We start from the raw sequence: 27543 nt of genomic DNA, 5'->3' as shown, positions 1-27543 counted from the left end.
AGGTTCAGAACCCCTCTGGATACTCTGGGACCTCCTAGTTTAAGCAGGCTCGGAGAGCTGACTGCCTGGCTGGAACGTGTAGGTTCCTGTAGAGACTCGCCTGAACTGAACTGCCCTTTGGACACCAGAAGAAGCAGCCTTAAGAAACCCATGTCAGCGGCCTCCCAGAAGGACTGTGTTAGTGCTCCCCCTGCCGTAACAGAGTTTCACAGGCTGGGGGTTTCAGTAATAGAAACTTACTCTTCACAGTTCTGGAGGCCAGAAATGCAGAATCACAGTGTGGGCAGGGGTGGGTCTCTCTGAGGGTGAGAAAGAAGAGACTGTTCTGGCCTGCCCCCCTGTGTTTTATCACATCGCTTTCCCTCTGGGCATGCCTTGGTGTCCCAATTTCCCCTTTCTGTAAGGACACCAGTCTTACTGGATCAGGGCCCTGATCTTAACTAAATACATCTGGAGTGACCCTATTTCCAAATAAGTTCACATTCTGAGACACTCAGGGTTAGGACTTAACACAAGAGTTTGGGCGGAGGGTCCCAATTCAACCCACAGGGAAAATTCTGGTCTTTAAGTAAAGAATTGTGTTTTCCAGAGCAATTCGTTTGCTTTTAAAGTGTTTTGGAGACCAGGACTCATGGGGCTGTATTAAAGTGGAGAGCCCAAGGTGGCTCCCCCTTAGTGAGGATATAGGATTTCAAGCTATATATTATTTGGCCTAAATTCTTTTTGGGGGCTATTTATCTAATTCTTCACCTTTTTTTTTTTTTTTTTTTTTTTTTTTTTAATTTTTTAATGTTTATTTTTGAGAGAGAGAGACAGAGCGAGAGTACAAGTGGGGGAGGGGCAGAGAGAAAGGGAGAATCCCAAGCAGGCTCCGAGCTGTCAGCACAGAGCCCCATGTGGGGCTTGAACTCACGAACCGTGAGATCATGACCCAAGCTGAAGTCTGACGCCTAACCTACTGAGCCACTCAGGTGCTCCAAATTCTTCACCTTCTAATTTTGTTAACTTGCGATATTTATATGTAACCTGATAAGCCACATTAAATTATTTTAGGAACAGTGAGCTGTATAATTAAACCATGAATTTCATTTTCATTTCTTCCTTTTTCATATTTTCCTTGGCTATCCTTTTGCTAATTCCCTTCCTGCCCTTTCCCAGCTCGGTCTTAAACTACCTTCTAGTAATTAAAGGTAGACCTTCCCTGAAGGCTTTATTAAAATGGGAAACATCATCTGGAAAGCTTTAATTTTTGTTCTCTTTTCCTGAAGACCTTTTTCTTCCTGTAGGGAAAATCTTTAAGTCTGATTTGTGGGGCCCTTTCCTGGCTCCGTGACTTTGAACAGAAGAAACATCAAGAAGAAGCACGTCTCCTTGAAACTGGAACTGTCCCCTTAAGTGATAGGAAGGATCAGCCCCCATTTCTTTCATCCTCCTTCAAAGAGACCCCAGACACCCTGAGGCCTGCCGGAGAGCCTGACTGGGTGACTCAGTTTGTGCAGAAGAAAGAAGAAAGGGACCTGGTGGACCGGCTGAAGGTGAGCCCTAGGGTGATGGGAGGTGAGAATGATCCAGGAAACAGTGTTTGGGTGGTAATTTGGGGTTGATGAGTGTGTCCTTCTCCTTTGCAGTGCCTTCTTGAGCCAGTGGTACTGTGCCCTTGCTGTCTTTTTATTTTTTATTTTTATTTTTTATTTTTATTTATTTTTTTTTCTTGCTTGCTGTCTTTTTAAAGCTTCTTTGTTTATTTTTGAGAGAGGGAGAATGGGGGAGGGGCAGAGAGAGAAGGAGGAGGAGAGAATCCCAAGCAGGCTCTGCGCTGTCAGCACGGAGCCCGACACGAGGCTTGAACTCTTGAACCATGAGATCATGATCTGCGCTGAAACCAAGAGTTGGACACTCAACTAACTGAGCCACCCAGGCATCCCGCTTTCTGTCTTTTTAAAGCTGATGTCAGTGGGCCTTCTCTAGACCAGGGATTGGCAGTTCCATTCATTACCCACCTGGAAAAAGAACCTCACTGTTGCCATTGGCAACATGGTTCAGTGGCTGCAAACTCCATTCAGGGAATGAATTTGATTGAGAGTCCGTGGCTTCGGGAGGGAGTGTGTAGACCTGCAGTGAGCAATAGGGCTGGGACCCAGTGAGGGTCAGGGATGCTGCTGCACCCTTGAGAGTTGCCCATGGAAGGGAGAACCGCCCTGTGTGAAGAGGCACGAGGCCGAGCCCCAACTCTTTAAGGAGGGCCTGGTTTGGGCTTCCTGCGGGAGTTTCCCGTGTGGCTCCTTTACCCTGTAGGAGGAGCAGGTCAGGCGGAAGAAGCGAGAAGAGCGCCTGCAGCAGATCCGTCACAATGCACAGCTCAAGTATGCAGCCAAGCGCATGGTGAGTGTCCTCTCGGAGTGGCAGGGATGGTGTACGGGCACTGTCCCACTGCGTGGGGCCTCACGGAGTTGCTCCTTTGAATGAGTGGTCAGGACCTCAGTATTCTTGCCCTGACCCCCCCTCATCACCCGGAAGCTGGCAGCTTGAGCTGAGGTATTGATGCCTGGGGTGTAGATACCAGTAGGACAGCGAGGCCTGTGGAAATGGCATGTGTGTTGTCCTTGGTGGTAGCCACTTCGAGGCTGACTCCATCAAGGGGGCAGGGGCACCCGTACTGAGATTCCTCTGTCCCACTTGTAATGCTCTTACACAGAGACGGGAAGAAGAAGAAATGGAGCGTCTCCTCCACCTCAGCAGGGAGATGCTAGCAGAAGGAACAGGGACCGAGCCCCTAGAGCAGCTGGAATGTGGGGACGAGGAGCTGGTCCTCGCCGAGTACGAGAGCGATGAGGAGAAGGGAGCAGCTCGTGGGTAAGATGGTGCTTCTCCTTTACCCACCTCCCCTGCACTGGTCTGCATGGGGGCTCCCAGGGAGGCAGCTCCTGTGCCTAGAGAGAGGCAGCCTGCTGTGTCCCTCATGAGACATCTGAAGGGATGGAATGCCATCCCTTAAGTTCCTCATAAATGGGGGCTGTGCCTTAGGCTACAGGGCTAGGAAGGGGAGGAGCAGGGACCTGCACCCAGCACCCAGGCCACTCTTGATCATGTGCTCTTAGCTCCTAGACTACACCTTGTGAGGTTTATGATATAAATCATCAACGTATCCTTAGCCCAACTTGTTCTTTTCGCCTTCTGGCTTCTGAGTTTCTGATGTGTGAGTCCTAAGCTGCTGGGTGGAGTAGAAACACTGAAGGTGACAGCGAGGATGTTCTGAGGCCACACTGCCCTAGTGGGAGCCTCCTTTTTCATTCATGCTTTAGTTGCACAAATGACCTTCGAGGGTCTGCTCTAGGTGTGACGTGGCTCCAGATGCCACAGACGACAGACATGACCCCTGCCCTCCGAAGCTTGCATGTAGTTGACGGCAGGGGGGTGGGGAACATACACCAGAACTGTGAAATGAGCACATTTACCCAGGAGGAGAATAAAACTGGTGAAAGGGGTAGCGTGTGGGGTCACACCTCCAGGTGAAGCCAGGAGAGCCCTCCAAGGGGGTGACAAAGCATGAGAAAGAGCCATGGGGAGACCTGGGAGAAGAGAGGTCTAGTCAGTAGCCTGAAGGTACCCTGGTCTGGAAACGGGAACAGGTTTGGTAAGTTCAAGGGGCACAGAGAAGGCCCAGGGGCTGAGCAAGAGCGAATGAGGGAGAGAGGGGAAGAAGAGGCAGCTGTGTGTTTGGGCCTCATGGGTCCACTGAGGGTTTGGGTGTTCTCAGTGCAGTGGGGCTGTGGGGTTTCAAACAAGGGAGTAACAGGATTGTATTTGGGCATTAGGGCATTAAAGTCATTTTGATATCAGTTCTTTCCCCAAGTCACAAGTACCCCTAAGAGGTCATCCCTCTTAGGCTCCCAACTTGGAAGCATTGTTTTCTGCTCCTCTAAAGGTGACTCCAGTGTTCTACATTCTCATTGACACTGTGGTCACCATGTCTGTGTAGAGTGTAACTCCAAGGCCTGAAACCTTCGGTTGACTCTTTTGTGATGGAGAAAATCTTCAGTCTGTCTGCAGTGCACCTTCTCACTTCACCATCGGGTGCTCAGCGTCCCAGCTGCCCTGACTTTTCTTTCTTTTCCCCCTCAGCTTTATTGAGATATAATTGGGTTATAACATTGTGTAAGTTTAAGATACATACCATGATGATCTGATATCTGATACATGTATGCATTGCAAAACAATCACTATGATAAGGGTAGTTAACAAATCCATCATCTCACATACTTAACATTTCTTTAAAGATGTGCTCTCCTAGCAGCTGTCAGGTGTACAATACAGTGTAGTTAATGACAGTCATCATGCTGTGACCCTAGAACGTATTATCTTATAATGGTACCTTTACCTTTTGACTACTTTCACGTCCCTCTTCAGCCCCTAGCAATCTACTCTGTTTCTAGGCGTTTGGTTTTTTTAGATTCCACTTAGGATATGCCACAGAATTGTCCTTCTCTGTCTGACTTACATCACTTAGCAGAATGCCCTCAAGGTCCATATATATTGTCACAAATGGCAAGACTTCTTTCTTTTTTATGGCTGAATATTTCTCTGTGTGTGTGTGTGTGTGTGTGTGTGTGTGTGTGTGTGAGAGAGAGAGAGAGAGAGAGAGAGAGAGAGAGAGAGAGAGAGAGATTTTCATTATTCATTCATCTGTCAGTGGATACTTCGGTTGTTTTCATCAGTGCTGCATTGAACATGAGGATGCAGAGATCTCCGTGAGATAGTGATTTCATTTCCTCTAGATATATACCCAGAAATGGGATTGCTGGGTCATATGCTACTTAATATTTCTAATTTTTTGAGGAATGTCCATGCTGTTTTCTAGAGTGGCTGCACCAATTTACATTGCCACCCACAGTGCGCAAGGGTTCCCTTTTGTCCACATCCTTGCAAACATTTCTTTCTCTTTCTTCCTTTCCTTTCCTTTCCGTTCCGTTCCGTTCCGTTCCGTTCCTTGTCTTTCAGAGTACAAGCAGGAGAGAAGGGCAGAGGGAGAGAAAATCCCAAGCAGACTCCATTCTCAGTGCAGCGCCTGACCTGGGCCTTGATCCTTATGACCCTGGGATCGTGACCCAAGCTGAAATCGAGAGTTGGATGCTGAATGGGCTGAGCCACCCAAGCACCTCATCTTTTATCTTTTTGGCGGTAGCCATGCTAACAGGTGTGAGGTGAAATCTCATTGCGGTTTTGACTTGCATTTCCTTGGGGATCAGTGATGTTGAGCATCTTTTCGTGTACCTGTTGGCTATTTGTATGTCTTTGGAAAAATGTATACTCAGTTCCTCTGCCCATTTAAAAAATTTTTTTCTGTTTATTTTTGAGAAAGAGACAGGGTGTGAGTGGAGGAGGGGCAGAGAGAGAGGGAGACACAGAATCTGAAGCAGGCTCCAGGCTCTGAGCTGTCAGCACAGAGCCTGATGCTGGGCTTGAACTCACAAACCATGAGATCGTGACCTGAGCCAAAGTTGGACGCTTAACCAACTGAGCCACCCAGGCACCCCACCTCTGCCCATTTTTTAATTGGATAACTTGTTTTTTGCTGTTGAGTTCTATGAGTCCCTTATATATTTTGGATATAAGCCCCTTATCATCAGATAGGTGGTTTGCAAATATCTTCTCCCATTTCTTGGTTGCCTTTTCATTTTGTTGATTGTTTCTTTGCTGTGCAGAAGCTTTTTAGTTTGACATAGTCCCACCTGTTTATTTTTGCTTTTGTTGCTTATACTTTTGATGTCCTATCCAAGAAATTATTGAGAAGAACAATGTCATGAAACTTTTTGCTGTGTTTTCTTCTAGGAGTTTTATGATTTTAGGTCTTACGTTTAAGTTTTTAATCCATTTAGACTTAGTTTTTGTGAGTGGTATAGGAGAGGGGTTCCGTTTCATTCTTCTGCCTGTGACTATTCAGTTTGCCCAGCACCATGTTGAAGAGGCCATCTTTTCCTCATTGAGTATTCTTGGCTCCCTTGTCCAATAGTACTTTACTATATATACCTGGGTTTATTTTTGGGCTCTGTTCTGTTCCACGGATCTTACGTGTCTGTTTTTATGCCAGTACCAAAGTGTTTTGATTACCATGCTGTTTGAAATAAGGAATTGTGATTCCTCCAGCTTTATTCTTTCTCAAGATTGCTTTGGCTATTTGGGGTCTTTTGTGGTTCCTAATGATTTTTAGGATTCTTTTTCTATATCTGTAAAAAATGCCATTGGAATGTTGATAAGGAATTGCATTAAATCTATAGATAGCTTTGAGTAGTATGGACATTTTAGCAACGTTAATTCTTGTGACCCATGAACATGGGGCATTTTGTCATCTGTGTCATCTCCAGTTTCTTCATCAAAGTCTTGTAGTTTTGAGTATATGTCTTTCACCTCCTTGGTTAAATTTATTCCTGAGTATTTTATTGGTTTTTTTTTTTTTTTTTAAAGTTTATTTATTTACTTTGAGTGAGACAGAGAACAGGTGAGTGGGGAAGGGGCAGAGAGGGGGAGAGAAGAGAGTCCCAAGCAGGCCCCTTGCTGTCAGAACACAGCCTGATGCAGGGCTCAGAATCACAGACCGTGAGATCAGATCATGTCCTGACTGAAATCAAGAGTTGGACGCTTAACCAACTGAGCCACCCAGGCACCCCAATATTTTATTGTTTTTTTTTAAATGTTTTTTAAAATTTATTTTGAAAGAAAGAGTGTGAGTGGGGGAGGGGGAGGGAGAGGGAGAGAGAGAATCCCAAGGAGGCTCCGAGCTGTCAGCTCAGAGCCCAATGCGGGGCTCAAACTCACAAACTGTGAGACATGACCTGCGCTGAAATCAAGAGTCAGACACTCAACTGACTTAGCCACCCAGGTGCCCCAGTATTTTATTGTTTTTGATGCCTTTATAAGTTAGACTTTTATTTCTTTTTCAGATAGTTTATTATTAGCATACAGAAATGTACCTGATTTTTGTGTGTTGATCGTGTGCCCTGCAGCTTCACTGAATTTATTAGTCCTAGCAGTTTTTTGGTGCTATCTTCAGGGTTTTTGTAAATAAAATCATGTCGTTTACTTCTTCCTTTCCAATTTGGATGCTTTTTATTTCTTTTTCTTGTCTGATTGGTCTGGCTATGACTTCCAGTATTATGTTGAATAGGAGTGGTGAGAGTGGGCAACTTTGTCTTTTTCCTTGTCTTGGTGCAAAAGCTTTCACTCTTTTACTGTTCAGATGTTAGCCGTGGGCTTGTAATAGATGGCCTTTATTATGTTGAGGTACATTCATTTGTACCTAATTGATTGAGAATTTTTATCATGAACAGGCGTTGGATTTTGTCATGTTTTTTTCTGTGTCTGTTGAGATGATTATGTGACTTTTATATATCATTCTATTTATTGATGTATCCCATTTACTGATTTGCATATGATGAGCCATCATATTTTAGGGATAAATCCCACTTGATCATGGAGTATGATCCTTTTAATATGCCATTTAGTTCAGTTTGTTAGTGTTTTGTTGAGAATTTTTGCATCTGTATTCATCAGGGAAATATGTTAGCCTGTAGTTTCCTGTGTTTGTAGTGTTCTTACCTGGCTTTGGTATCAGGGTAATGGTGGTCTCATAAAATGAGTTTGGGAGTGTTCCCTCCTCTTCAGTATTTTGGAAGAGGTTGAGAACGGTTGGCATTATTTCTTTAAATATTTGGTAGAATTTGCCTATGAAATCATCTAGTCCTGGGCTTTTCCTTTGGTGCTCAGAGGCCTGCCCCTAAGCACAGATTTCGGGATCTGGATTAGAACCAAAACTTTTGACCCTGCCCAGGGCTGAGATGTCCAGACCTCTTTATGCATCCTATCTCGAAGAGATAAGGGCAGAGAGGCTCTGTAAACCCTTTGCCACCTGCCTCCAAGACTGCTTGCCCACTCCTCTACTTCTCCTCAAGAGGCCCCTGGGAACAAGAGAAAGAACTTGAGTGGAGTTCGTGAATATTAGAGAAAGTGCTACTTAGGGTCTGGGCCTGAGCCAGTAATCCTGCAGATTTCTACAGCTTCCAGTGCCCTGGCATTTCAAGAGACATGAGCCTCTCTGAGAACACAACTCATTCTGAATATAAAATTTTTGCTCTTCATTTCTTCACATGTCCAGCTTCTTACTAGATTTGGTTGATTTTGCTTACTGTGTGATTTAAATCAAGGCCTTTCAGACAAAGCTGACTGAACAATTATTGATTTATTTATTGACCAGGAAGGCAACCATATAACTCCTCTTCTAATCCCCCAAAGCAATTAGCATTTCTGCTTTTTTTTTTAAATAAAATTTGCCAGGTGAGTAAAAAGAATCCCAGTGATGGCCCTGTAGGTAGAGTGTGTCTGTGAAAGATTTTGTGTTTTCTGAGGAACCTAGACTAATAATGTTGACCAAACATTCAGCCTTGTAATGCAGGATTTACCTCCCCACCAATCTGCCAGTGCACATGGGCTCTTCATTCATTGCTGGGAATGGTAGACTGAGGTGCTGGCGAGAGAAGAGATTTATCTGGTTCTGAGTGACAGCATCTTTTATTCAGTCAGTCAGCAGTCAGTTGTGACTTCCCTCAGGAAATGTGAGTGGAATTCCTGCTGTGTGCCAAGGCCTTGGTGGGACCCCTGGCATTCACAGAAGCTAGATACTCCCAGGTCCTGCCCGTGGACGTGACAGTCTGGAGGGGGAAACAGACCAAGAATAAGTTATTTTGAATGAGGTGCAGGGGGGCCATGGCAGTGTGTCAGAGGCCAGCCAAGCCTATGGGGGAGGTTGGAGAAGGCTGAACAGAAGAGACAATGTTTATATGGGGATCTCAAGGTTGACAGTTGGCTAGGTAAAAGAGGAGGTGAAGGGAGAGAGCATTCCAGGCAAAGAGAACAGCATGTCCAAGGCTCTGAGGTGGCAAAGAGCAAAGTTCTGTGGGGAACTGAGAGAATTCCAGTTTTCTGGAGGGTGGACAGTGAGGACAGAGTAGCCTTTGATGAGGGACAAGTCAGACACTGAACCTAGGCTTCGGGCATACTGTGCCCCTTTCTCATTTCCCTCCTGAGCGGCAGTAGGAGGATGGGGTTGGTGTTAGGCTGGGGGTGTCTCTCTGACTGAGCGAATGAGCACCTGCTCATTGGTGGAACCTGGTTGTTGGAATGGTCTGTCTCCCTTTGGCTGAGGGCTCCAACCCCAGCAATGCTGGCCTCCATGTGGGGAACAGCTTACTTGTTTAGCTAGTTCCCATACATGGCACATGCTCGGTACAGTGCATCTCAGTTGACCTGAGTCCCCAGGGAAGACTGTTCCGTGTTATTTTTCTCTCTCAGAGTGGACGAGGAGGAGGAGGAGGAGGACCTGGAGGAAGAACACGTAACTAAGGTAAGACATCGTGTCCTGGGTATTCTGGGATTGGTCCCCAGTCCAGGGCTGTATCCCCCTAGCTGCTTCTCACTCTCCTGGGGTTCCCCAGACCCAGACCTTGGTGTCGGTGCTTACTTGGCCAGATGGGCTAGGCACTCAGAGGAAAGGCCTCTCCTGGCAGTGAAGCCTGGGCTTGTGTGCCCCAGGGCATCCAGGAGCTGCCGTTCTGGGCCACGGACCAGTGGTATCTCTCTGGGGAAAGGGGGGGCGGCAGGCCAGAGCAAGAGCACCCTGCCCTTTGGCTCCCTCTTCTCTGGTTTGTATTTTCGTTGGCATGGAGTTCTGTGAGGTACATATGATTCTGACACCTCTCATGTTTAAAATCATTTGGTTTCATTTGTGTAAGACTCTTGTTTTCTCCGTTAAAAGTAGATATTTTGCCTCTATTTTTCTCTTCTTTTGTCGCTGTTCTCCATCTCAGAGGAGCACAGAGAGTTTAGCTCAGTGCCCCCCTGCCTTACTGCCCGCCTGTCTTCCAAGCCCTTTGGGAGGTGTGTGTGGACAGCCCACCCCCCAACACACTCCCCAGAATCTACTCTTTCCCATTTGGGAACCACAGCTCAGGGAGGCGGCCTGTCCTGAGATGAACAAGCCCTGTAAAGTGGCTGGATTAGCGGCTGAGCAGGACTGATGGGAGGCGCTCCATGTCGTGGGTGTTCTCATGACCTTCTGGAGCTGAGGGGATGGTGGGGACTGCCCCGGCCCTGTGTTAACTGAGATCTGCTGTGGGACAGAGTCCCCTTGCTTTAGGTTTGTGTATCTGTGGCCACTCTCCCCAGTCCCTCAGCCTATTAGACCATGTATTCCTTGATGTGCAGACAATATTTGGAGAAATTGTGGTCTCCTCTTTGAAATACCCTGCTTTTTCTCGGAGCAGATTTACTACTGCAGTCGGACGCACTCCCAGCTGGCCCAGTTTGTACACGAGGTGCAGAGAAGCCCCTTTGGCAAGGACACCCGGCTTGTCTCCCTTGGCTCTCGGCAGGTAAACAGAGGCAGTGGGTCTTGGCTCAAGTGCCGACCTGCTCCCTTCCCTGGGCCTTCGTCTTCTTCAGAGAAGAATTCTTCTTAGAAGAATTGTGGGTCCGAGGCAGGCCGAGCGGTGGGAGGATCGGCCTCTTCCGGTCCTTGGGGGGCTAGGCAGGCTCTGGAGGGTTGCTGTGTATCACATAGCTGGGACCATTGTATTGACTTTTTCTTTATCCTCTGTCTTCTAGAATCTTTGTATAAATGAAGATGTGAAAAACCTGGGTTCTGCGCAGCTTATCAATGACCGCTGCATGGAGATGCAGAGAAGTAAACACGGTAGCCGCCAGCACCCTGGAGCTGTGCAGCAAAGAGCTCTGGGACTGTCGTGTAGCCTCAGGCAGTACTGGGAAGGGGTCGGGAGTGGGGCAGAAGTGGACAAGGATGTGGGAAATAGTGTCTTAAATGGCAGTGACGGCAGAGCAGACGGCCGGGTCCTTCCTAAAGACCATCTCCTTGGGAAAAGGCGTTTTGCTTTTTGGGTCAGTGTCTAGTTCAGAACCCTGGCTCTGAGATGATTTTACTGGCTTTTTCTAGCGAACACCAAATAAAATACCAGAATGGTGTGCTGAGTACCGAGAAGTACTGGGAAGGGTTTATCGGACGCCACCCTATGGAATTGGGCTTCTGACCCCATGGACACTTACCATTCTTTCTGCCTTTGCCCCCTTGTGCCTGTGCCCCTCAGAGAAGAGCAGAGCTGAGGATGAGAAGCCCAAGAGGAGAAGGCAGGAGCACCAGGCCGCATGCCCCTTCTACAGCTATGAGCAGCTGCAGCTCCTCCGAGATGAGGTCCTGGTGGGGGTGAAGGACATCGAGCAGCTGGTGTCCCTGGGGAAGGAGGCTCGGGCCTGTCCCTATTACGGGAGCCGGTTTGCCATTCCAGCAGCCCAGGTGAAGACCCTGGAGGGTTGGGCAGTCACTCTTGGCTCTAACTGTGGCCTCATCCCCAAGGAGTTTCCTCATTCCTCTTAATTTGGGAGGATGTCACTGGCCATGGTTGGACTGACCAACACACTGCACACCAGTGACCTGTCACCCACACGCCTGGTGCGTAGAGTCAGAGGCGGCCCCAGGTGCCTTGTGGCTCTGGGTTGCAGGAATAGTTGGCATTATTGGGGACAGCAGATAAAAGCCAGGAAGGGAGGGGCGCCTGGATGGCTCAGTCGGTTGAGCGTCTGACTTCAGCTCAGGTCACGTTCTTGCGGTCCGTGAGTTCGAGTCCCGCGTCGGGCTCTGGGCTGATGGCTCAGAGCCTGGAGCCTGCTTCTGATTCTGTGTCTCCCTCTCTCTCTGCGCCTCCCCTGTTCATGCTCTGTCTCTCTCTGGCTCAAAAATAAATAAATGTTAAAAAAAAAAAAAAGCCAGGTAGGGGTGTGCAGTCCTAGTGAAAACACAGAGTCGGGGGCGAAAGCTGAGGGGATGAAGTAAAGGGGCTGCACCAGAAACGTGTTCCCAGATGGCCTTTCAGAGGAACCTACCCACCAGTGTGTGAGAAGACAGTCTTCTCTAGACTTGCCACATTTGGTGTCATCTTTAAACAGAAAAACTGCCGGTTTGCCAGATCAAAAATACCATAGTTATTTGGTACGATTTTACTAATTGCCACTTCTTAATTTGAATGGCTTTTGGAAATAGGGTTTCGATTATGGAGACTTCCATATAAGAAAGAAGAGATTAGGTAGGTTTTCAGTGATTCAGGGAACATGAGTAATAATTTTACAAGGCAGTTAAGTGCTCATTAATATACTACGTTGAACCGTGTTGCGTGGGTGCTCAGAATTAAATTCCAGAATCCTCCCAGCCCTCAGCATTGTTGCATGCCGTGCCTGGGTCTGTTTGCCACATTGCAAGATTAGTGCCATAGATACCTGTGTGCAAATATAGTAAGATGTCTTGAGATTTTCATGATCTTCACTTTTTGAGATACTTTTCACCTCATTTTTGCTTTGTAGTATCCTACTAAAAAAGCAAAGGCAAGTATTATCCATATGTTCTCATATCCATATGAGGACACAGGCCCAGAAAGGTTAAGTGATTTATCTGTTTTCTCTTAGTGGGTGAGTAATGGAGCCAGTATTAAAGCTGGGCCTTAAGTTTCTAGTTTTCTGGATTTTCACTCTATCAGTATTCTTTTAACTGTAAAATCATCATCACAGAGAGCACCTAAAAATTCATGGAATGCTTTTATTTTTGTTTACCCTCCACCCCTTAGCCCTTATTTGAGATAGAGTTTATCATTTTGCAGATGAAGAAATTGAGGCGCAGAAAGATTAAGTCATTCTTCCAGAGTCATTTAGCTGGGAAATAACAGCTCCAAGACCAGAACCCAGGGCTACCTACTAGTACACCACTGGTTTTCACAGTGTTTTGAGGAACCTTGGGTGCCTCAGGGGCTACCTCGGGGGTATGGATAAGGCTAAGCAGGGGTTCCACGCTTCTCTCTGCTCCCCTCTGCCCACTGCCACTCTTGGTTCAGTCAGATTCAGATTGGCCCCAGTTATGTCTGTTTCATATTTCATGTTCCACATAAAACCTGAGGAGGGGTCTGTTGCTAAAAGCACAGGGCTTTGCTAGAGCTTTCACTCTTGAATGCCCCTACACGTATTCTGGTTGGGAAATGAAACCACTCACACCAGGAGCTTAGAGCAGGTGGGGCTGCTGTGGCAAGGAGCCCAGCCCTGCTCAGGTGGCCACCCCCTCCTCCCAGCTCGTGGTGCTGCCCTACCAGATGCTGCTGCATGGGGCCACCCGCCAGGCCGCGGGGATCCGGCTGCAGGGACAGGTGGTGGTCATTGACGAGGCTCACAACCTGATCGACACCATCACGGGCATCTACAGTGCAGAGGTCAGCGGTTCCCAGGTGGGTCGGCCTCTCCCTTCTTGGGCCAGTGCCTGCTGTGGGGAAGAGGGATGTGGATCATCTCTCCAAGTGCCTAGACCTGGAATTCGTCTGGCAATGGCGTGGGGAAGGGTGCGCTGAGTCGAGGCAGTGGCCTCATCAGGGGCGGACTGGCTAGAACTACGGGGACCCAGATCTTAGAAATGCTGGCACCCGGCGCAGACAAGGTGACTCATTTCCTTGTTCCTCACTGGCGTATGTCATCCTGAGTCCCTCCAGCCCAGGGTGGTACCAGCCAGTTCTCTATAACCCAGGACAGTGGGGTGAGGGAAGCAGGGTCCTCACATGGTTGGACATCATTATTGTTGCTTTGAGGGGTTCTCAGTATTTCTGAAAGCCACTATTTATCGATTATCTCCTCTGTGCCATGCAGCATACACAGTATTGTGAAACCCCACACTGCCTCTGTGCAGGCTGGTATTCCTAGTTAACGTTGAGAACTCTTGAAATTCAGGGGGGCATAAGCAGTGTGCTGCTCTCTTCACCTTGGTTGTTTCCCATGAGGTGTCCTGGCTAGCATCTTCTAGGCATGATCTAAGATATCATTGGCACAGCTCTAGGCTGCTTGCTCAGAGCCTGGGCCACCTTCACACCTGTTCTCTGTTCTCTCCAGTTCTGCCAGGCCCATTCCCAGTTGCTCCAGTATATGGAACGATATGGGTAAGACACTGCCTCCTGAGGGGGAAGGGAAATCCTGCTCAGTCTCTGGGAGAAGCAATTGGGTCTCCATCTCTGGCCCAGGCACCACACCAAGTGGGCCAGGGTGCTGTTTACCTCCTGTTTGTGGTGGTGTGTACCCCACATAGGCCGAGGGTGCTTGGGACACAACAGCTGGCTGTGAAGGCCTTGGGCCATGGCCATCCTTTTTCTCTGGGACCATATTTGTCACTGTGGTCTACCTTGAAAGACTGGACAGAAACGCCACAACTTGGGGCATTTGGAAGGGAAGCAGCTTGGGGAGTGCTACCACTTGATGTCCGTTGGTGTCTCCTCAGGAAGCGTCTGAAGGCCAAGAACTTGATGTACATCAAACAGCTCCTGTATCTGTTGGAGCAGTTTGTGACTGTGTTGGGAGGTAAGGAGCACTATGCCCACCCCAGCCCCTGGCCTGCTAAGCTTGCTGCAGTCCCTTCTCTGGATGCCAGTCAGGACACCTGGGATTTCTGTGTCCTCAAGAATTGTCTTGGCCATTGATTTAGAAGATTCTTATTTTTCATAGCTTTGTTGAATTGTCTGACCGTAGATCCTTTTTTGGTTTCTAGTTTATATTTCCCTGAGTCCTTTTTATTTTGCCAGACTTTACTTCTCAGGTAGTAATAACAGCATAGTGTAATAGAAACGGGTGACGTTACTTTGGAGTGCTCCTGTGAGGAGAGCTGCACAGGCACGCTCACTGTTGTTGACAGAGGAGTCAACTAAAGCTCAGAGATGTGACCTGCCTCTGCTTCATGAACCTAGTAGGAGAGACTAGAGGCTTCCGGCTCTAGGTTTCATACTGCTTTGCACAATTCTGTGTCACCTACCCTTTCCTTTACTATATATATGGCTGTCATTTGAAGGCTTTCATAGAAGCCAAAGTTCTGGAAAACCAGTGGGGTGTTCCACTGGAGGGATTTTGTCTAATGTCGGTGTTCCTCCCTTCCACCTCTGCCTTGCCACTGGCCACTGTGCAGCCTGGACAACTCTTTGTACCTGTGTAAAGTGGGTGGTCCCTTGGCCCCAGCCTCCTTGGAGGAGGTGTGGAAAGAATGAGATAACAAGGCTTGGGGCTCCATATGCAAACGTGGGTTAGATTTTGAGGCTTCCTAGAGCTTCCCACCCTCTCAGTGGGTTCTTTGGGTACCATAAATGGCAAAAAACCTGTTTACATGTGAATGCTCTTATTTGATGAGTACATCAAATAGTGTACACACAAAATGTGTGAGAGGATGGGGGTGGGGGGCAGAGGATCCCCATCCTGACCTGCTTGAATTCTGTTTTAGGAAACATTAAGCAAAATCCCAACACACAGAGCCTTTCGCAAACAGGTAAGAGGGCGGCCTTCAGAGACTCAGAGATGGTCTGAGCCGTTTCTGAGCTCACCTCTGGGCCTGTGGTCTTCAGAGCAAGGATTCCAAGGCCCTTCTTTGTTTATCCTTAGGGACAGAGCTGAAGACCATCAATGACTTTCTCTTTCAGAGCCAGATCGACAACATCAACTTGTTCAAGGTAGAGGTTCTCCCCCTTCTGTGTCAGCGCCCAGTTTCCTTATCCTTAACTGCCACCTGCGAGCAGAGCACTGTGTTAAGACTGGAAGGAATAAAAAGTAAATTTCTTCTGTTGTGAGTCAGTCTAGAAGTCTGAGGATCTACAGCATAGATGTTTGTAATTAACCCTTAAAGTGTCAGCAAGAAAAAAATCTTCAATCCAGAGTGAAGGGTCCTAGGGATTGGTGAGAAAAGGTGCCTTTCATTTACCATGTAAGCACAGATAGAAACTCCCAGGTCCTTAACCTCATTCCATCTTTCTTCTGGCCCAGTCTTTGCCCTGGACTAGAAAGAGCAGGTCAGCTTTGTGAGCACCATCCTGCTATTGGGCTGAGGTGGCTGAGAACACTCCCAGGGCCACTCTGTGTGACCCGCCCCCATCCTTGCACACCAGCCGCAGGTGTCTGCCTGCTCCAGACCTACTGTTCGGGGTACTGCTGCCATCACTTGACTCACAACTTAGCGATTCCAAATTACTAAAAATACAGAGCACTTGCTGTGTCCAAGGCAGTGCACCAGGTTCTGGGACCCCACGGTAGGAGGTACCATCACCATTCAGAAGCAGAGGAAACCAGGGCTGGGTGAGGTTTCCCCAGGACGACATGTACTAGCCATACATGAGTGAGCAAATGGTGCCTGGTGTGGGAGGCAGCATGTGAGCCCTGGCTTGGCCTTGAGACCCTGCTTGCTTCCCTCCTGCCTTCCCATTTTTCTTTAAACCAGCTTACCTGTTTTGATCACGGTCACTGCCATTACCCCATCTGACCGGTTGAGGCCATTTTGATGCCTTTCTTCTCCCTTTGGGTCCCGCATCCAAACAGTTGCCGGGCCTCAGAGCTGGAAGGAGCACTCGAACTCCCACTGCTTTTCCATTCCCACAGCTGCCACTTCAGGGCCGGCTCGTTTCCTCTCGCCTCCTTTCCGCTCTTCCTGGCTTCACTCTCTGTCCCTTCTCAGATCTTTCCTACACTGTCATCTGGTGAGTCCTCACTGGAAGATAGTGCCCTTTTTAGAAATCTTCAAAGGCTTCAACTCCCTGTCTTCCTTTCCAAGCTGCACATGTTGTACACACTGGAGGGCCCCCGAACAAGCCCCAAGCTTTACCCTCTCTGTGCCTTTGCTCGTATGTGTTTTTTTAAACTCTTAATCTTTTCAGGGTTCATCTTAGGTGCTGTCATATTGAAGGAGAGCACAGAAGACCTGTCACCAGGAACCTTTAGAGAGGGTTGGGGCTATGCAGACGTTAGTGAGGAGGCCATGTGCATGAAGGTTGCTCTTGTAGGAGAGCGCCGTGTTGTATGTGGGGGTGGTGGCAGAGGAGTGACCTCAGAAAGGAGGTTGACCCGGTTGGCCACAAGGAGGCTGGGTTCCTCAGGAGCTGTCAATGAATCATGCTCCCTGGGGTTTTGGAAGGTGGTGTTGTTTTTTTTTTTTCCAGCCTAATTGTTGCATGTGCCTGCGGTGGTTTGCTTTTGCAGGTGCGGCGCTACTGTGAAAAGAGCATGGTCAGCAGAAAGGTACAGCCTCTCTTCCTGGGTCTGGCCAGGCTCCACAGCACCCCACCTCCTGCCCTCCCGGTACCTTGCTCTCCCCTGCCCTTTGGAGCCCCAAGTCACCCCTGCTCCCTTCTTACTGCAGGCCTGCTTGCTGTGTCGGGTGGGGGTGCCAAGATGCCTTGTGTTGGGGGGCAAGTTGTGGGCTATGTGGGGTGCAGCAGAACCTCCAGCCTGGGCTCCCACTGCTGCACCCTCATTCCTCCCTGTGCTTTCTCTCCCCGTCCCAGCTCTTTGGCTTCACAGAAAGGTATGGCACGGTCCTTGCATCCTCCAGGGAGCAGTCCAGACTGGCTGGGTTCCAGCACTTCCTACAGAGCCTGCAGCCCGCATTGACCGAGAGTGAGTCAAGAGGGGGAGACAGGGCTGCAGGTGGGGGCCAAGAATATCCATCCCTCACGTGTGGACTCCTCTCCTGCCTCATCTGTGGTCCCAGACCGTCTTCCTTCTGCTCTGTGCAGCTCCCGTGCCCCACGGAGATGAGGGAGAGGCCAGGGTGCCACGGTCTGCTTCCCCGCTGATGCACATCGAAGGCTTCCTTGCAGCCCTCACCACTGCCAACCAGGATGGCAGGGTCATCCTGAACCGCCAAGGTAGTCCAAGGAGGAATCAGCATGGAGCTGGGAAACCAAAGCATGAAAAGATTCTACCTTGCACCTCTCTGGGTTAGGACGAGGAGACAAGGTGGTGAAAACTGGTCCTCTGTAGCCTGGGTGGGCTGGTGTAGGTGCGGTGAGGAGGGATGTGAGGCACTGGGGAGGCTGGCATCTCACGCCAGGTTATGAGAGAAGTTGTATAGCCTACTGGTTACAGGTATGTGAGTTTTGGTTTGAGTCTTGATTCCGTCACCTCCAAGCTGTGTCTATCACTCTGAACCTCAGTCTTCATGTGCAAAAGGAGCTGGTAGTGCTGTCTGCCTCGGGCTTGTCCTGCACTTTGAATGGAATCTAATCAAAAGGGAAAGTGGTATCTCTAGTGGCTCCTTCATGGACACAACTGAGCTCCCATTTGCCTCAGACTCATGGAAGTCTTTGTTCGGCCTGCCTGCAAACCACCCCCTCCTTCCCCAGCTGGCTCTGTCTTTTTTTCAGGAAGTCTTAGTCAGAGCAGCCTCAAATTCCTGCTCCTGAATCCAGCCGTGCACTTTGCACAAGTGGTGAAGGAATGCCGGGCAGTGGTCATCGCAGGCGGCACCATGCAGCCGGTAAGGGAACCAGACCCAGCCTCTTGTGGCCCGAGTGCTGGGATGGGACAGGGACAGGGGGAAGAGGCGCTGTCCAGTGGGCCCCCAAACCAGAAAGGGGTCAGCTTGAACAGGCCAAGCAGCATCCACCAGGTGGCATTGCTGTGCTGTCTCATGCCTGGGTCTTTAGCCTGGGGCAGGGGTGGAGTGGGCAGTGGGGGTGGAGGGAGGCACATGGCTGGTGATTTGGTGCTTTTGTAGGCTAGGTACTGCACTTCTCCCAAAGATAGCCGTTCTGGAATTTCAGGCCCCCATTTTAGTGCCATTCGCTCCTTATACCCACCATAGATACGACCTTTCCTTTCTTTTCTAAATTTATATACACACACATGTATTTAGGAAAGTATTATGTTTTTGTTGTAGAAAGCAGAGACCAGCAAAAGCAGGAAAAAAAAATAGATGATAATTCCACCAGCGAAAGATTTTATTTTAGTGTATATCATTATACTAGTCTTTGTGTGCATAATTTTTACAAATATACATACATATTTTAAAAACAAAAATCTGTATCTCTACATGCTGTTGCTGTGATTTGCTTTTTTCACTCAGCAACAAATGTCATAGACATTTTTCCTTGTCAGCAGTATGTATTTATTCTACCATGCTCTGGCTGTGTTTTTTTCTGTTACATGAATATGTTATATCTTATAGAACTACTCTTCTTTTGTTAGATATTTAGGTGATTTCCAGTCTTTCTCTGTTTTAAGCAACACAGTGGCAAACAGAACCACGTCTCTGCACAGCAGTTCTGTCCTTAAGGTACACCTAGCCCAGGACTTTGGTGGAAGCCTCCTCAGTGCCCACGCAGTCATTCGTTTCTAACCTCAGCCGCTAGAATCCCCCATTGCTTGATTAGTTTCCAACTTTTCTTTCTTTTCTATAGACTTGTATATTTTTGTTCATGTATTAAAGGCATCTATAGTCATTGCTGCTTTCAATGCCCAGGTGTCTCAGACTTGGCCTGTCAGAGCCTGACGTGTTGCCTCTGGTCCTTGATGAGGCCCCACTAGCTTTGGGATGCTTTCTTGCTTTCTGGCAAGATGAAACATCCCAGCCACCTTATGCCTTCTTTATCCCATATCTGGGATCATTCATTTTTCTAAGATAACCTGGTTTCTTTTATTGGGGATTGGTGTTTAAAAACCAATATCTGGGTATCGGGGTGTTTGTGGTACTCCTGGATTATAAATGTTTTTAGGCCTTCTTGTAGACTGGGGAAAATGGTTTTAAAAAACCATGAGTCCATATTGATATTTCTAAATGAACATCAGTCAGTTATTTGACCTTACACTGTATGTCTTTTCTCTTGAGCTGAATGTTTGGTTTCTTATTACATTGACATAACTACTTATTTGCTATGTCCCATAATATACTTAAGATATACTAAAATAGCTTCATATACAGTATTATTCTAACAATAAACTATTGATGAAAATTTCATTTCTTTGCATTTATTTTTTGCCCTTAGGTATATCCTACTAAGGATGTATGGTCACTAAGGATCTGAAGTCATTTGAAGTCAGCCATTGCTTTGTGTGCTTATGTTGTGAATGTGACAGAGAGTTAGGCTTTCTTTGTTGCCATGTGTTTTCAGTTTTAGAGTTTGATTTTTCATTTTAGACATATATATATTTTTTAATGTTTATTTTTGAGAGAGAGACAGAATGCAAGTGGGTTAGGGGCAGAGAGAGAGACACATACAGAATCCGAAGCAGGCTCCAGGCTCTGAGCTGTCAGCACAGAGCCCGACGCTGGGCTCGAACTCATGAGCTGTGAGATGATGACCTGAGCCAAAGTTGGACGCTCAACCAACTGAGCCACCCAGGTGCCCCTAGACTTAATTATATTTTTAAAATAAGTAAACACCTGTATGGTTCAAAAGTCAAAACTGCATGGAAGATACATTCAGGGGCTCCTGGGTGGCTCAGTTGGCTAAGCATCTGACTTCTGCTCAGGTCATGATCTCATGGTCCATGGGTTTGAGCCCCACATTAGGCTCTGTGCTGACAGCTCAGAGCCTGGAGCCTGCTTCAGATTCTGTGTCTCCCTCTCTTGCTGCCCCTCCCCAGCTCATGTTCTGTCTCTTTCTCTCTCAAATATAAACAAACATTAAAAAAAAAAAAAAGATGCATTCAGGAAGTCTTACTTCCATCCATTTCCAGCCTGTTCCCCATGCCCATAGGTTATCATTTTTCTTACTCCTAGTCTGTCCTTCTATGCTTTCATTTTATTTTTCTCCAGAAATAAGCAAATATATATACTTACTTTTCCTTTCCTTTGTCTTTTACATCAAAGCATAACTGGTTTTTAGTCACCAGTGTGTTGTGGCACGCCATTCAGTAGCCAGCGCCATCTGTGCGCCTCTTGCTGGCTCGGAGCTCTGCGCTGGCAGGATCCAGTGTGATGCTTTCAGCTGACCCCTCCTGAAGGGGATCACTGCACAGGAAGTATCCTTGTGCATGGGTTGGTTTGTGGAGCTGTATGCTCAGAGGGGACTCCTAGGTAGGGGGGCTGCCAGGTTGAAAGATAAAAATACATCTGATTTATTAAATATTGCCATGTTCCCCCCCAGCTGGAGCTGTACTGTTCTCTCTTCCACCAGCACTGTGTATATGTGCCTACAGAGGGATACGCTTTGGGATTTTTGCCAATTCAATAGATGAAAACCCTGGAACTCTTTTTTTTTTTTAATTTTTTAATTAATTAATTATTTTAATTTACATCCAACTTAGCATATAGTGCAACAGTGATTTCAGGTGTAGATTCCTTAGTGCCCCTTACCCATTTAGCCCATCCCCCCTCCCAAAACCCCTCCAGTAACCCTCTGTTTGTTCTCCATATTTAAGAGTCTCTTATGTTTTTGTCTCCCTCCCTGTTTTTATATTATTTTTGCTACCCTTCCCTTATGTTCACCTGTTTTGTATCTTAAAATCTTCATATGAGTGAAGTCAGATGATATTTGTCTTTCTCTGACTAATTTCGCTTAGCATAATACCCTCTAGTTCTTTTTTTTTTTTTAATGTTTATTTTACTTATTTTTGAGAGACAGAGACAGCATGAGCAGGAGAGAGAGAGAGGGAGACCCAGAATCTGAAGCAGGCTCCAGGCTCTGAGCTGTCAGCACAGAGCCTGACGCGGGGCTTGAACTCACGAGCTGTGAGATCATGACCTGAGCTAAAGTCAGACACTCAACCGACTGAGCCACCCAGGCGCCCCTAATACCCTCTAGTTCTATCCACATAGTTGTGAATGGCAAGATTTCATTCTTTTTGATTGCCGAGTAATACTCCATTGTATATATATACCACATCTATCCATTCATCCATCTATCCATTCATCCATCGATGGACACTTGGGCTCTTTCCATACTTTGGCTATTGTTGATAGTGCTGCTATAAACATGGGGGTGCATGTGCCCCTTTGAAACAGCATACCTGTATCCCTTGGATAAATACCTAGTAGTGCAATTGCTGGGTCATAGGCTAGTTCTATTTTTAATTTTTTGAGGAACCTCCATACTGTTTTCCAGAGGTGCTGCACCAGCTTGCATTCCCCCCAACAATGCAAAAGAGATCCTCTTTCTCTGCATCCTTGCCAACATCTATTGTTGCCTGCGTTGTTAATGTTAGCCATTCTGACAGGTGTATGGTGGTATCTCATTGTGGTTTTGATTTGTATTTCCCTGATGATGAGTGAAGTTGAGCATTTTTTCATGTGTCGGTTGGCCATCTGGATGTTTTCTTTGGAGAAGGTCTATTCATGTCTTTTGCCTATTTCTTCAATGGATTATTTGTTTTTTGGATATTGAATTTGATAAGTTCTTTATAGATTTTGGATACTAACCCTTTATCTGATATGTCATTTGCAAATATCTTCTTTCATTCCATCCAGTTGCCTTTTAGTTTTGCTGATTGTTTCCTTTGCTGTGCTGAAGCTTTTTATTTTGGTGAGGTCCCAATAGTTCATTTTTGCTTTTGTTTCCCTTGCCTCTGAAGACATGTTGAGTAAGAAGTTGCTGTGGCCAAGGTCAAAGAGGTTTTCGCCTGCTTTCTCCTTGAGGATTTTGATGGCTCCTGTCTTACATTTAGGTCTTTCATCTACTTTGAGTTTATTTCTGTGTATGGTGTAAGAAAGTGGTCTTGGTTCATTCTTCTGCATGATGCTGTCCAGTTTTGCCAAGACGATTTGAAGAGACTTGTCTTTATTCCATTGGATATTCTTTCCTGCTTTGTCAAAGATTAGTTGGCCATGCATTTGTAGATCCATTTCTGGGTTCTCTATTCTGTTCATTGATCTGAGTGTCTGTTCCTGTGCCAGTACCATACTGTCTTTATGATTACAGCTTTGCAATACAATGTGAAGTCCGGATCGTGATGCCTCCTGCTTTGGTTTTCTTTTTCAAGATCGCTTTGGCTATTCGGGGTCTTTTCTGGTTCCACACAGATTTTAGGATTGTTTGTTCTAGCTCTGTGAAGAGTGGTGGTGTTATTTTGATAGGTATTGCATTGAATATGTAGATTGCTTTGGGTAGTATTGACATTTTAACAATATTTGTTCTTCCTCTCCAGGAGCATGGAATCTTTTTCCATTTTTTTGTGTCTTCTTCCATTTCTTTCATAAGCTTTCTCTAGTTTTCAGTGTATAAATTTTTCACCTCTTTGGTTAGATTTATTCCTAGGTATTTTATGGTTTTTGGTGCAATTGTAAATGGTATTGATTCCTTGATTTCTCTTTCTGTTGCTTCATTGTTGGTGTATTGGAATGTAACTGATTTCTGTTCATTGATTTTATATCCTGCCACTTTGCTGAATTCTTGGATCAGTTCTAGCAATTTTTTGGTGAAATTTTGGGTTTTCCATATAGAGTATCATGTCATCTGCGAAGAGTGAGAGTTTGACTTCCTCCTAGCTGATTTGGATACCTTTATTTCTTTGTGTTGTCTGATTGCAGAGGCTAAGATTTCCACTACCATGTTGAATAACAGTGGTGATAGTGGACATCTCTGTCTTGTTCCTGACCTTAGGGGGAAAGCTCTCAGTTTTTCCCCACTGAGGAGGATATTAGCATTGGGTCTTTCATATATGGCTTTTATGATCTCAAGGTATAATCCTTCTATCCCTACTTTCTTAAGGGTTTTTATCAAGAAAGGATGCTGTATTTTGTCAAATGCTTTCTTTGCGTCTACTGAGAGGATCATATGGTTCTTGTCCTTTTCTTTTATTGATGTGATGCATCGCATTGATTGTTTTGCAGATATTGAACCAGCCCTGCATCCCACTTGGTCGTGGTGAATAATTTTTTTAATGTATTGTTGTAATGTATTGTTGGATCTGGTTGGCTAATATCTTATTGAGGATTTTCACATCCACGTTCATCAGGGAAATTGGTCTGTAGTTCTCCTTTTTAGTGGGGTCTGTGTCTAGTTTTGGAATCAAGGTAATGCTGGCTTCATAGAAAGAGTTTGAAAGTTTTCCTTCCATTTCTAGTTTTTGGAACAGCTTCAAGGGAATAGATTTTAACTCTTCCTTAAAGGTTTGGTAGAATTCCCCTGGAAAGCCATCTGGCCCTGGACTCTTGTTTTTTGGGAGATTTTTGATTACTACTTCGATTTCTTTACTGGTTATGGGTCTGTTCAAATTTCTATTTCTTTCTGTTTCAGTTTTGGTAGTTTACATGTTTCTAGGAATTTGTCCATTTCTTCCAGATTGCCCATTTTATTGGCATATGATTGCTCATAATATTCCCTTATTATTGTTTTTATTTCTGCTGTGTTGGTTGTGATCACTCCTCTTTCATTCTTGACTTTATTTATTTGGGTCCTTTTTCTTTTTGATCAAACTGACTAGTGGTTTATCAATTTTGTTAATTCTTTCAAAGAACCAGCTTCTGGTTTCATTGATCTGTTTTACTGTTTTTTTTTTTGGGGGGGGGGGTTCAATAGCATTGATTTCTCCTCTAGTATTTATTATTTCCTGTCTTCTGCTGGTTTTAGAATTTATTTTTTCTTTTTCCAGCTCTTTAAGGTGTAATATTAGGTTGTGTATCTGAGACCTTTCATCCTTCTTTAGGAAGGCCTGGATTGCTATATACTTCTCTCTTATGACCGCCTTTACTGCATCCCAAAGGTTTTGGGCTGTGGTGTTACCATTTTCATTGGCTTCCATGTACTTTTGAATTTCCTCTTTAACTTCTTGGTTAGCCCATTCACTCTTTAGTAGGATGTTCTTTAGTCTCCAAATATTTGTTATCTTTCCAAGTTTTTTCTTGTTGATTTCGAGTTTCATAGCATTGTGGTCTGAAAATATGCACGGTATGATCTTGATCTTTTTGTACTTGTTGAGGGCTGATTTGTGTCCCAGTATGTGATCTATTCTGGAGAATGTTCCATGTGCACTTGAACAGAGTGTATATTCTGGTGCTTTAGGATGAAATGTTCTGAATATATCTATTAAGTCCATCTGGTCCAGTATGTCATTCAAAGCCATTGTTTCCTTGTTGATTTTTTGATTAGATCATCTGTCCATTGCTGTGAGTGGGGTGTTGAAGTCTCCTACTATTATGGTATTATTATCAATGAGTTTCTGTATGTTTGTGATTAATTGATTTATATATTTGGGTGCTTCCACATTTGGAACATAAATGTTTACAATTGTTAGATCTTGTTGGTGGATAGACCCCTTAATTATGATATAATGTCCTTCTTCATCTCTTGTTACAGTCTTTATTTTAAAGTCTAGATTGTCTGATATAAGTATGGCTACTCTGGCTTTCTTTTGTCAACCGTTAGCATGATAGATTGTTCTCCATCCCCTTACTTTCAATCTGAAGGTGTCTTTAGGTCTAAAGTGGGTCTCTTGTAAATAGCATATAGATGGATCTTGTTTTCTTATCCATTCTGTTATCCTGTGTCTTTTGATTGAAACATTTAGTCCATTGACGTTTAGTGTGAGTACTGAATAAACCCTGGAGCTCTTTAGAAATGCCAATACATGTTATCTTCCCTCTAGAGGTTCTTATTCAGTGGTGTGGGCTGGGGCCTGGCCATGTGTATTTTGTTTTGAATGCCCACTGGTGATCTTGTGGGCATGGGCTGGGGTAAGGTCCACTGTGCCCAGTTTACCAGATTCCCTTTGGTGTTTCCACAGTTTAATTTTTTTTTAATGTTTATTTTTGAGAGAGAGAGAGAGAGAGAGAGAGAGCGAGCATGAGCATGGGAGGGGCAGAGAGGGAGGGAGACACAGAATCTGAAGCAGGCTCCAGGCCCTGAGCTGTCAGTGCAGGGCCCCATGTGGGGCTTGAACCCACAAACTGCAAGATCATGACCTGAGCCGAAGTTGGATGCCCAACCGACTGAGCCACCCAGGTGTTCCTGGTATTTCCACAGTTTAAGTGAGACTGTCAACACTGGGTATCAGTAATTTTTTTTCCTTTTTGTTATCTGCCAATTTGTTATCTGCCTTACGTTTTACCTCTTTTTTTCTGTTCCTATGTATTTGCTGCCTTCGAGCCCAGACTTCTGTCTTCCCCGGAGTGTTTCTCTCTGTCCCCCTCCCTGTCAAGGCCCCTGCCTGCTCAGGCCTGCGGGGAGCTCATGGAGCCTTGCTGTTGTGGTCTGCAGGTGTCTGACTTTCGGGAGCAGCTGCTGGCATGTGCTGGGGTAGAAGCTGAGCGAGTGGTGGAGTTTTCCTGTGGTGAGAATCCATGGCCAGGGTGGAATGGGCCATGTGTCACACTCTGGCAGCTTATTGTCACAGTTGAGGAGGCCACGAGGTGGGAGCTTCTCCCTGTGCCAGCTCTCCGGCGAGCTTACTTAGCCCTGTGCTTCTGCACTGTGTCCCTCCACCTACGTGGGAGAGGTCTGAGTCCCGCCCACCTGCGCTGTGCAAGCAGGGCAGGTGGCAGAGTGTTGGAATTGTTCTCCTAGCATGGAAGACAAGGTTGCGGAATGCTCCTTCTGGACACTGCCTTGTAGAATAGCCCCTCCTCGGTCTCTGCAGGTCACGTGATCCCTCCAGACAACATCCTGCCCCTCGTCATCTGCAGCGGGCCCTCCAGCCAGCAGTTGGAGTTCACATACCAGAAGAGAGAACTGCCTCAGATGGTTCGTACCAGCCTGCTTGCCTTACCACAGCCTCTGCCAGGGCAGGAGAATAGTTTCTGGGGTGGTGGGTGCTCTGGCCAGTGCTTAGTGTCCAGGTGCTGGGGTCTTCCACCACAGAGCTGGCACAGAATGGCTGGTGTCCATCTAGATGCTTATCAGGGGAAGTCTGAGCGTTCCCCTCCCCTCACTCCCTGGACTGTTAAGTTTTCTTAAACCTCAAGGTGTTCCTTCAGGATGAAACTGATAAGGAAGCTGTTCATTTCCTTTGCTTCTCTTGCCATTTGGTTGCATCAGTCCCCACCTTGGGCAGGGATGCAGGTGTCAGGAGCTTGTCACTAGAGGCTGCCTGGGGTTTTCATGGCGCAGTGGGCATTGGGAGTTGGAGCAGGGAGGACATGACACGCCAGCAGCAGGGTTATTAGCTCTGGAGTGCTGGCCTTGTGATGTGTGTGGTACACTCCCCAGAAGCATCAGCTGAGTGTGTGTGTGTGGTAAGAGGGTGGCACTTTCCTGTCTGTTGATTTCTGCCCGGGGCCCTCTGGGCCCACACTTCTCTTCCCCGATCGTAGTCACCCTTGGATCTGTGCTTGGTTTTGAGTCCCAAGGTTAGGAAGCATTGTTCGGATATGGCTTCAGGGAGGGCTCTGTCTTCTTTCCTTAGATGGATGAGACGGGTCGTATTCTCTATAACCTGTGCAATGTGGTCCCTGGAGGGGTGGTCTGTTTCTTCCCCTCCTATGAGTACCAACGCCAGGTCCATGCCCACTGGGATAAGAGTGGTCTGCTGGCCCGCCTGGCTGTCAGGAAAAAGGTGAGTGACCCCCTCATCTGGGACTCCCACTTGTGAGGTCAGTGGTACCCAGGGTTCCTGCTAGGATTTCTCATGCATGTCAGACCAGAATGTTAGGCTTACATATGGGCTTCTGTTAGTTAGTTACTTACTCCCACCACTTCTAACACCTCGTCACCTCCCACAGGATTTCTCTCTAGCCCCTTACTCTGTGGGGTTCTCTGGTTCCCAGTCTGGAAAATATAG

The 27543-nt window shown here is 46.6% G+C and overlaps 1 protein-coding gene across 4 annotated transcripts in view; it reads left to right on the top strand.

Moving 5' to 3' along the window:
• DDX11 (DEAD/H-box helicase 11) overlaps nucleotides 1-27543 on the top strand; it is a 39700-nt gene that overhangs the window by 9872 nt on the left and 2285 nt on the right. For 3 of the 4 annotated variants that reach the window (XR_006204650.1, XM_042945491.1, XM_042945489.1), the window contains exons 3-21: nucleotides 1287-1535; nucleotides 2296-2382; nucleotides 2696-2853; nucleotides 9343-9394; nucleotides 10314-10421; nucleotides 10654-10741; nucleotides 11151-11356; nucleotides 13173-13325; nucleotides 13978-14024; nucleotides 14360-14439; nucleotides 15347-15391; nucleotides 15505-15572; nucleotides 17089-17127; nucleotides 17394-17505; nucleotides 17625-17828; nucleotides 18255-18367; nucleotides 26025-26097; nucleotides 26404-26507; nucleotides 27169-27318. Coding sequence is in view for 3 of the 4 variants with exons in the window: in XM_042945491.1 (XP_042801425.1) it covers nucleotides 1287-1535; nucleotides 2296-2382; nucleotides 2696-2853; nucleotides 9343-9394; nucleotides 10314-10421; nucleotides 10654-10741; nucleotides 11151-11356; nucleotides 13173-13325; nucleotides 13978-14024; nucleotides 14360-14439; nucleotides 15347-15391; nucleotides 15505-15572; nucleotides 17089-17127; nucleotides 17394-17505; nucleotides 17625-17828; nucleotides 18255-18367; nucleotides 26025-26097; nucleotides 26404-26507; nucleotides 27169-27318 (2136 nt within the window). In the remaining variant the exon portion in view is untranslated. The remainder of the gene's footprint in view (nucleotides 1-1286; nucleotides 1536-2295; nucleotides 2383-2695; nucleotides 2854-9342; nucleotides 9395-10313; nucleotides 10422-10653; nucleotides 10742-11150; nucleotides 11357-13172; nucleotides 13326-13977; nucleotides 14025-14359; nucleotides 14440-15346; nucleotides 15392-15504; nucleotides 15573-17088; nucleotides 17128-17393; nucleotides 17506-17624; nucleotides 17829-18254; nucleotides 18368-26024; nucleotides 26098-26403; nucleotides 26508-27168; nucleotides 27319-27543) is intronic. The other variant, XM_042945490.1, reaches the window with a different exon arrangement.

The sequence above is a fragment of the Panthera leo genome, chromosome B4 (genome assembly GCF_018350215.1).
Source record: "Panthera leo isolate Ple1 chromosome B4, P.leo_Ple1_pat1.1, whole genome shotgun sequence".
NCBI lineage: Eukaryota > Metazoa > Chordata > Mammalia > Carnivora > Felidae > Panthera > Panthera leo.
This window is presented reverse-complemented; position numbering and strand designations above follow the sequence as displayed.